The 9,988-nt window shown below is 35.2% G+C and overlaps 2 protein-coding genes across 2 annotated transcripts in view; one reads left to right on the plus strand and one right to left on the minus strand.

Annotated features, from left to right (window-relative positions):
• The window catches only part of LOC135684874 (lethal(3)malignant brain tumor-like protein 4), a 27,977-nt gene extending 19,382 nt beyond the window's left edge, over positions 1-8,595 (plus strand). Inside the window, exons 12-18 of the mRNA XM_065200565.2 lie at positions 521-746; positions 876-1,109; positions 1,542-1,590; positions 1,739-1,831; positions 1,995-2,053; positions 3,360-3,580; positions 4,492-8,595. Of these exons, the coding sequence (XP_065056637.2) occupies positions 521-746; positions 876-1,109; positions 1,542-1,590; positions 1,739-1,831; positions 1,995-2,053; positions 3,360-3,580; positions 4,492-4,605 (996 nt within the window). The 3' untranslated portion in view covers positions 4,606-8,595. The remainder of the gene's footprint in view (positions 1-520; positions 747-875; positions 1,110-1,541; positions 1,591-1,738; positions 1,832-1,994; positions 2,054-3,359; positions 3,581-4,491) is intronic.
• On the minus strand, positions 7,818-9,285 carry LOC135684887 (ubiquitin-ribosomal protein eL40 fusion protein). The gene is made up of 3 exons (XM_065200577.2): positions 9,165-9,285; positions 8,444-8,633; positions 7,818-7,962 (listed from the first exon to the last, which is right to left on the minus strand). Exons 1-3 carry the CDS (start codon positions 9,265-9,267, stop codon positions 7,869-7,871), a joined length of 387 nt encoding a protein of 128 aa, XP_065056649.1. The 5' UTR covers positions 9,268-9,285; the 3' UTR covers positions 7,818-7,868.
• Positions 9,286-9,988: the final 703 nt, after the last annotated feature.

A 9,988-nucleotide genomic window follows, 5' to 3' on the forward strand; every position in this document is an offset into this window, starting at 1 on the left:
CATTCATTTGATAATGCTATAAAAATTCAAACTGAGACTTGAAAATAGAACAGGCTAAGATGTAAAGACCGGTGGGAAATCGCCTTCAATTAGAACACAAGAAGCATAATGGTTGTCGTTTCTACCATGTTAGAAGTTTTTAGTGTTTCCCTCGGATTCAAAATGGTTCATCTGCATTTCGAAAATCAGGCTTGCCTTTTGTGTCTAATATAGAGCGATTTAAAATTGACTTTAGCTAGCATTAAGTTTAGCAAAATGTTTTTATTAAGAGAGGAAGAACTTTTTCAGACTTTGCGGCATCATTAAGCAGTTGCACATTGGTTTAACTGCGTTCCCGAATTAATCTCCCATGTAAGAAGGATTTGCTCGAGATTTTGTGCCTTTTTGTCTACATTTTTTCTGTAAGTTGTTATAAGTTAGATAGATAGAAGATATTATTTTTAATGATAAAAATCGTATGTCTTTTCTTCTCGTGAATCGTGTGAACTAGATTTTTTCATTTCTTTTTCTTTCCAATCAGAGAGCTGCAACAAACTTCAAAGTCAGTCAGAAATTAGAAATTGTTGATCCAAGGAATCCGTCGTTAGTGAGAGTGGGCACGATTACATATATTGAGGATTTCCAGCTTAAGATTCACTTCGATGGATGGGATAACATGTATGATTATTGGTTTGACTCCGAGTCAAATGATCTGCATCCGGTTGGATGGTGCGAAAAAACGGGGCATGCCTTGGAACCTCCACCGTGTAAGTAACTGTCATGTCCTTTTTAGAATTTTTTTGGGTAGCTACCCTGATGATATTTGGGGTAGGGGTACTGAGCCTGAATTTCAATCAGGGTAATCAGTTTGAAATTAACTTTTCCTTGTTTCATAGCCTTCCTTGATGCCCAAGACACAACCCTCTGCCCTACCCCTGGTTGTCGTGGGATTGGTCACGTGAAAGGTGCCAAGTACACAACCCATCACAGCATATTTGGTTGCCCCTACTCGCCAACTAACGTCACCAGGGGATCACCCCTTGTCGATCGCCTGGCAAACAATTCAATGGGAGAGGAGCCCTCAATCTCAAGTCGAGTTTACAACAGCAGAGTTCCGAAAAATGGGGAAGGTAATTTTATTTATTTCCTAACAAGGGAGAAATTTATTCGAAACTCAAGCTATCGAACCAATCAAGTAGATACTTACCAATCTGTAGTTTGTTTTTCTCAATGTTATGCTAATCCTGTCCTTTATATAAGTTCAGCGGAAACCTATTTTAACTTCTGAGTATATAAATGCTCACACTTCCCAGCTCCCAGCAGTGACTTGAGCTCTTATCATAAGGTTTATAGTCAATTTGCATTAGAAACAGGGGTTCTTTCATAAGGATTCCAAAGGAAACTTTGGTGAACCCACATTACGAGAACAATATAAGATAAACTTTGCATGTTAGATTGTATTTGAAGACTAAGATGCGTCATATCACAAAGATCTAAATGTAATATTGGTTCACATAGAAGAAAGTACTTTTATTAGTTTTGATACGCTTCTTTCTCTTTAGAGACATACCCAGATTCAACAACTAAAGCAGACTTGATCAAGCAACAAAAGTAAGGATTAATGGATAGATAATTTTTGGAATCATTTACTTGTGTGTGGTTTTTAAAAATAATTTTTAGAAGAAGATAAACCATAATGTAGATTCATCAAGTGTGAGGTGATTGAAAATGAAAATTTATATGAATATTTTTCCTACAGACTTTTGAAAGGAATTGTTGGAAGACCTGCAAAGAAACCGTCAGAAAAGCAGTCTCCAAAAGCACCTAAGTTCTTCACGAAAAATCAAACAAAGTAAATATTTTTTATAATGTTTCCTAGCCTGTTCACTGTATTCGTTTTTTATAATCTCTCCGACTATTTATATTTGATCATGTTTATACATTGACGTTAAGAAAATATCAAGCTTGATTGGTTGTTACAATGTTACAAAAGAATTCTGCGTTTTATTTTTTAGGCTGGCATTAAAGGAAAAGTCCAAAATAAACAAAAAGGGATTTTACTTGCAACAAGAAGGTTGGTTTATATTTCTATGTCTTGTTTATTTGTTAGTTCCTCTAGTGATAATTTCAGCTAGCAATTTTTGTTTGTTAGTCATTGCACTATCACATTTTCTTTGAGTTTAAGATCGTCAAAACTAATAACAGATTTGCCCATTGCTGAACAAAGAATACATGCAATGCAAATCAAATTATTTAGCTGTTCATCCGAAGTAGATAAAATTATAAAAAAATAGATCATTAGTAAAAGATGTCATACAGGTAGGTTAATGTGAAAAATATTTGGGAGTTAAAATTCATAATAGCCTTTTGTTGCAAGATACCTCCAACATATAGATAAGAAAATTGCCAAAAATGCCAGTATTATACCAAAAGTCATTTTGTACTCGAAAATATCTTACTAAACGTCAATAATAAGTATTGACTATGGTTTGATAAACTTGGAAGGAGTATACAAAGAAAACCTCGATTGGAAAAGCTAAAGTTAGTATGACTCACAAGTTTCAAGATACAGTTGATTCATATTTTTTTATCTAAAAAAATGATGTACTGAAATAAAAACACTGCTACCCGTTTTCAATACCACGAACTAGAGGTACTCGGCGGCTCAAGCCATAATATGCTAATATGCACAGGGAGACGGCTAGCTCCAGGTCGGGAAATCTTTTCGATGCTTGATTTGTTCAGGAATACTTGATGGGTCGGGTAATTTTTTCAATAATCGAAATCAGAACCAATAGCAAGCACAGATTATCACAAGCAATGTAGTAAGATGTGATATGAAATTCTAAAAGTAATACAAATAGTTATGAATAGTAGAAACTCCGTCGAAGAAAAAAATAATTGATTCAATAAAATTGGTGTCTTGTCTTTCAAATGAGGAATAATGACAAAACCTCAAAATTTATGTGATAAAAAAGCTCGTCGGTTTCACCTTTCTTTGTGTTACTTTTTTCTTTCTTTGCTTTTTTAAAGTGGTTTCGTTAGTTTTGCTTTATCCTGTTTTCTTTAGTTATTTCTAGTTATTTCTTTGTTTTCCTTAACCAGCCATAGAAACTAACTGAAATTTTTCTCTTAGTGTCCTGAGCTACAACTTTGATGTACACTGTTAGCAGTTAGATATTTTATTTTAAAAACCGGACATCATCATCATCATGCCCACACCAGCACTACTGTCAATCAAATCTGTCAATCACCATGAATCATCATATCAAAATCATCATCATTATTATCATCAATATTATCCTAACAATTATGATAATCGCTATCACGTACATCTATTTATGACTTCTATGGCTTATTGTTCATCTATATTTTTCAAGGTAACGGGCTTTCATCGCAGCCCGACAATATGGTCTCAAGCACGTCAACTCCCAACAAACCACAGACAAAAACAAACATGCCAATTATTAAAGTTATGAACAAAACTCAAAATAAGCTAAAATTTGAGTCGAGTCAGATAAAAAGCTGGACAGTAAGAGATGTGGCAGAATTTATTAGATCGATTGGACTTGTTGAGCATGCTATGCATTTCGAAGAACAGGTTGGTAAAATTTTTTAAATTTATGGAATATATTGTTGTAAGAAATATTAAGCATCGATTTGTAAATGAAAAGATAACGTTTTTCAATCTCATTAAATATCTTTTGATAAAAGTCCATTGTGCAGTGGCGTACCCAGGGCTGTAGTAGTAGTCTGGGGGCAGCCCCCAGAATTTTTTCGGACCACGCCCTTCAAACACTCGCAAATGCGGGGAAACGCCCTTTTTGCAAATTGTGCCCCATTATTTGATTCATGTTAGCTACGGTAAATAGCAAAGCATTTTACAATTGTTATTGACACAAGCATACAGTATACTACGCCCCCCCCCAATGAGTTTTCATCGTTTTTGGAAAAACCTCGAGGAGCATATTTTAGAAAAGTGGGGGTGTCCGGACCCCTCCATTCCCCCCCCCCCCCCTTGGGTATGCCACTGCCCTTGTGTCAGATTGATCGAATTTGGAAGCTGAGCTAGTGAGCTAGGTGCTCTTAAAAGGCATATGTCGCATTAACAATTGGTTAATAAAAAAAGCGTTTGGAATTCCATTGTTTCGTTGCTTTTCACTTCTTCATCTTGAATTTTTACTGTCGTAAAAATTCACCCTCGATTCTATGCTTTGTACTTAGAAAAAGATAATTGTATTCCATTAGCCAATCATGTTTATGACACATGCCCTTTAACTCCCTAAAAATGTTTTGTTCTTGTTCCATATTTTGTGAGTCATCTGTTGATATTTCTGGCTAATTCCGGAAAATATGTTTTTGATTCAAATGTCTCAACTTTTAAGCGTTAACATGAGAATCAACAGAAAATGCAATTATTCTGTTTCTTGGTTTAGTTGCTGCATATATCCCAGTTTTTGTTGATATATGGAAATACGCAACGCAATCTGAATCAATGTTTTACATTTGCAGCAAATTGATGGAGAGGCTCTGCTGCTTCTCAGCCAAGCCGATATGATACATCATCTCAAGATAAAACTCGGACCGGCGTTGAAGATTGCAAATGCAATAACTAAAGCAGCGTAGGCTCTGCGTGTGGATCATTTGACGTGGCCTGTGAGTGTAATACATGACGCAATGAGTTTTAAGTGTGATCACTGTCAAGGTTGTTAATATTTTAATGTACGGAAACTTTCCATAGCTCCATGTAAAATATATAATATAAAAGTTGAAAGCGTTGTTTACGAATTTAGAAATAGTGTTTGAGAATATGCATTTGGTAATGTTTCTCATTTTCAAAATATATATGTCACAAATTGCAACGTTGGATCGAATACAATTTTCGAATGTGTCTTCAAGCAGAGTCGATAGCCAAGGAAAAGTTTCACAGTGCGAGAGCAATGGAGCATTAACTGGAAGGTTGAAATTGCCTCGAACTCTACCCCACTGCCACAACAGAGGAGCTGGGTTAGAAGAGTGTACCAAGCTTCGCCTTTGCACTTAATATTGACCTAACACTGATCATCCTTTCCTAGAAAAAAGTTTTGCCCAGAAACCCCAGATTGTAATGTGTTAGTAAATTATTTCAATAAAAAACCGGTTTGTTGTATATTTAGTATTAAAGAGTGAATTTAAAGAATAGTTTTTTAATGAAAGTATGCAATAGTTAATATTTTCTTTTTGCTTCTGATCTGATGACTAAACACGCCTGACCATGCTTTCCCTTTAATCCCGCAAATTTTTAATTTTTTGGATGTTTCAAAGTCATTTCTATCAGTAATAGCTGGTTTAAAAAACCAGGGTTCATAGAAAATAGAACGATTGGCTTGCAAAGGGGGGGGTGTAAATGCAGTATCGAAAAATACGGTGCCAAAAATGTTGGTGAATTAATATTCGGTAGCAAGAAAAAAATATGTGAACGAGGAATTACTTATGCAGTCATGAAGTTACAAACAAATGTACATTTGCAATGCCAATCCCATCAATGGAACAGAAGAGTATTTCTAACGCAGAATCTAGAACTGTTCCAGTCCTTGAAAATTTCACAGCCGGGTGGAAACGAAAACTAAAAACGAAATTAACAGCTGATGTGATTGATCATATTCGTAGGAAGTTTTTGCGACTTTTGCATTTTCTTTAACCCATGAAGGAAAAGTTATTGAAAACGCCTTCAGCTAGCGATATTTTTCATAGCCGTTCTCAAGATAATAAGAAGTACAGTTCCTTTGTGTGTTTGAAATTGCAATGTCAAAATTTAAACTGCTAAATTATTAGAAAGAAAGGTGAAATAAATTATGAAGAACCAAGGATAGGTGCAGCCCATAGAGAACTTTAATGGGGTCCCTGTAATGAGCTACGGATCTTGCCTTTTTGAGCTTTGGATCTTATTTTTCATAGCAAAAGAGAGCCAGTACTGAAAGTTAACCTCGATACGTAATCATAGTTTAAAGATATGAAAAACTGTCTCGCCAAAGAAACTACACAAATGGTGTAGCTAGAAAAAAATCTTACACCCCAATGTCTGATTATTATCTTTTAAAGAGCAGCCACCTCGCCTTCCCTTGCCTCGCCTCGCCTTGCCTTGCCTTGCCTTGCCTTGCCTCGCCTCGCCTCGCCTCGCCTTGCCTTGCCTCGCCTCGCCTCGCCTTGCCTCGCCTCGCCTCGCCTTGCCTCGCCTCGCCTCGCCTTGCCTCGCCTCGCCCCTTGGTTCATTGTACAGTAGAGTACTGTAGCGTAGCGTTATTTGGCCTGACCTGGAGCTTTTGTAAACGTAGAGTGCAGAACATTTCATAACAACGTCCGGCAGATTTTATGAGAAAAAGTTGAATAGCATTGTGATATTAATGTAAAATAAAGCAATTGAAGAGCATCCAGATGATGTGGTCTACCAAAATAATTTTTGGAGAATTGCTGGTGACTTTGTACAGACATCTTTTAAAGGACAGTGGTACTGGAACGGATATTTTGAGTTTGCTTCTAAGGATGGCTGTCGTATGGCTATAGACAGCCAAAGAGTATCTTCCTTATACACCCTTTTTATGTCAGACCCATATTTGATTTAACAAAAATGCTACGATGATTCTCCTTGCTCATCCATAAAGCATTTTGTGTACACTACTTTGTAGGAACAATATATTTTTGCTACTGCTTTCTATTTTGTTTCAAAATTTGAGTCATAATTGCTCTTATCATTTCCAACAACAACATCGTCATCATTGAACACATTTGACACCAACTTCTCTTGATTTAATTTATATAATGCGCAGGCTATAACTTGTTTTGAAACAGTTTTCTGTTGCCTGATAATTTTTCTATAGGTATATTTTCCTTTTTGCGTTAAATAAGCTTGAGATACAGTAAAACCCCGCAAACAAGAACATAGGAAAATAAGAACTTACAGACTGATTTTGTGGAAAATAACACCCACAGATAAGAACCAAAAACAGACTGATTTCTTTCCATGTTCTTATGAGATTGTACATCATGTTATATAAAACATGAAATTCTCAAAGTTTGAAAGTATAGTTTTCAAGTCGTCATTGTGGTTTGATTAATTGATATTCAGAGCCATGTCATTTTTTCATATTGTGATTGAAACCGGTTTGTCCCCAACAAGATACCATATCCTCTACAATTTGAAATTCAGTCAGGCCATTCTTAAATCTAGTTACTTTTGTCTTGTGCATCATAGTTGTTAGAGTCCTTGCAATAAGAGCCACACCCTGAAAATATCACGAGTACCACATTTATAAGAACCTAGTCAGTCTGTTCTTTAGAAAAGTAGGTTCTTGTTTGCAGGGTTTTACTGTGCCTCCATTTTTTTATGCAGCTTCTTTTTACAATAACATATTGAATATTTTTGGAGGGTCTACAGGCATTCATTATTAAAAGATCTTTTTCATTGCTTAAATTGGGAATTTTTTCAACTTTACTTTTCTCTATGACCTTTCAGAACATATTTCATTTGCTTTGATATTTTCACTTTTCTTTCATCTGTGTCTTGAGAATAATTTCTAGATCAGAAGAAGATTGCCTTTCTTCTGATCTAGAAAGCATTATCAATGCCGCATTTGGTATTGTTGTAATCCCTGATTCTAACATTTTGTTAACCATCCAGGAAGAAGAATACTAACGGTCTACTTTGCCTATGCAATAGGTACCAGGATCTGAGCATTTTACTGCTGATGCCTTATAAAAAAATTTGACATTGACATTTACTATTGCACAATGAAAGACCTTTGATGTTGCAGCTATTGCAGCCCAACTCTGCCTTGAGATGAAATATAAAAACAGAAGAATTCAGTGATCTATTGCTTTTATCACATTTGAACAAGGACAATTAAAAGTGTCTATTTAAGCTTCTTCTTTGGCCTCAAGTTATTGCAGTGTCCACACTTTCTTTTTCTGCAATTTTTAGCTCTTGGGTGTAGCCTTGCATAGCATCTAGAATTAAATGATAGGCAGATGAAGATAATATTTAAGACAGTGATTTCTGGTTTTGCTTTATAAGGATTAAATACAATGGTTACCATGGGTTCAAAAACATACCCAGCAGCAACATTAATAAGACAAAGATGAACGGTGCTGAGAAAGTTCAATTTAGAATTAACTGATGATGCACCCTCAAATAATATTTTTAGAAGATGTGATGTGACAACTTATAACTAAGTAAGTTAGATTTCTTCTATCATTTTGCATTGGTACGAGGAACTGTAAAATTGATGAACTACTTTCCAGGGTTTGAAATCCTTTTACATTAAAAATCTGCTTGTTTTTAAAATACAGATATCACCAGGCATTGAAAACATATTTGCAAGGCAATAAGATAAGAAAACAGAGGTGTGATTCTAAGCCAACATGTTATTAAAGTCAAGGACACAAAAGAAAAGTATAAATAGTGAATAAAATAAATTGTTTTACATACTTTCGGCAAATCATTTTTTCACAGTTGTATTTTTGGGCAAGGAGACGCAAGCTAGGCTCAATAACACCACCTCTCAGACGAAGCACAAGATGGAGTGTTGACTCTTTTTGGATGTTGTAATCTGAGAGAGTCCTGCCATCTTCAAGCTGTTTTCCAGCAAAGATCAGCCTCTGTTGATCTGGAGGAATTCCTTTTGAGCGAAGAAATTTACTTGTTAGAAATTTAACATATCAATATGTTAGAGAGATAAAATGATAAAGTATTTGCAAAAATATAAGATGATAAGTCTATTTTATGCTTTGGTTAATTTTTTGTGAATAGATAGGAAAGAAAAAAATTGAACTTCTGAAATCTGAATATTATAGTGAAAATTTTCATCATGTACCAGGAAAGATAACATGTCAAAAAGATAACATGTCTGGGTACTTTTATTCACATGCATCCCAGGGTGCATTCCATGTACTTCTGCCCAAAGATCTTCGGTGTACACACAGGTGTTTTTCAGGCATTCGGAGTGCAGGCCAATAAAATTTTTTTGGCGTTCATTGAACTTGATGTAAAAAAATAAGGCACATACAAAGTTAACATGAAAAAGAACAACAACTCAAACACAACAGTTTTTTCTATTTATCGGTTTCACAGTCCTTCAGCCTACAGTTGAAAAGAATTTGCATGCATCTAATGGAAAACAAACAATAAAGAAATTTGAAGTTTTAAATACCCTCTTTGTCCTGGATTTTGGCCTTCACATTATCAATTGTGTCACTTGGTTCAACCTCAAGTGTGATGGTCTTGCCAGTGAGAGTCTTTACAAAGATCTGCATTTTGGCTTGACAGTGAGTTCTGAAATTTAAAAGAAATATAGAGAATATTTAATACTTTACTTCATTATTGCATCCACATAAAAAGGACATCTGTTGGGAACTCTTCCTAATTATTTTTAACAATATACAATATACTTTACAGGTGTGTATTTTGACCTTTTTCCATTCTAAACTTTAAACCAAAGCAATTACACACTATCTGGGGGCTGAGATAGTAACAAAAAGGTCATTTTTCCTCTTCAGACCAATCAAAATATCCACGTCATGGTCACGTTTAGTGTCCAAAATTGTTATGTAGTTTCTTAAACTTTTATCAGTAAAATTTTTTGCACATCATAGGACAAAAAACGTAAACTTAATTGAACATGCAAAATGTCTATTTGATAGGTACCGGTGCCGTTTTTTCATTGCAATAACAGTTCCCCGCGCATTGGTAACGATACGTTATTTTCATTCGGCCATAAGATTATCATTGTCGTCAAAATGAACGATCCTTTACGGTAATCTTACTTTTAGTCTGCAGCATGGGGCCTAGCCAAATTTTGACCTCTAATTCTCAAATACATTCTATTTGGGGGAAAACGGGGCTTGAATTTAGCAAATTGGTGCTACAATATACCTGAATTATCACAGCATCGATCAATACAAAAATGGAATTTCAAAATCTGTTTTTTTTTACAGAAAAGGTTTATTTCCCTCACCTGACCACGTTCAGTTTTCT

This window comes from Rhopilema esculentum, chromosome 21 (genome assembly GCF_057945365.1).
Source record: "Rhopilema esculentum isolate cy_ngs chromosome 21, ASM5794536v1, whole genome shotgun sequence".
In the NCBI taxonomy this organism is placed as follows: Eukaryota; Metazoa; Cnidaria; class Scyphozoa; order Rhizostomeae; family Rhizostomatidae; genus Rhopilema; species Rhopilema esculentum.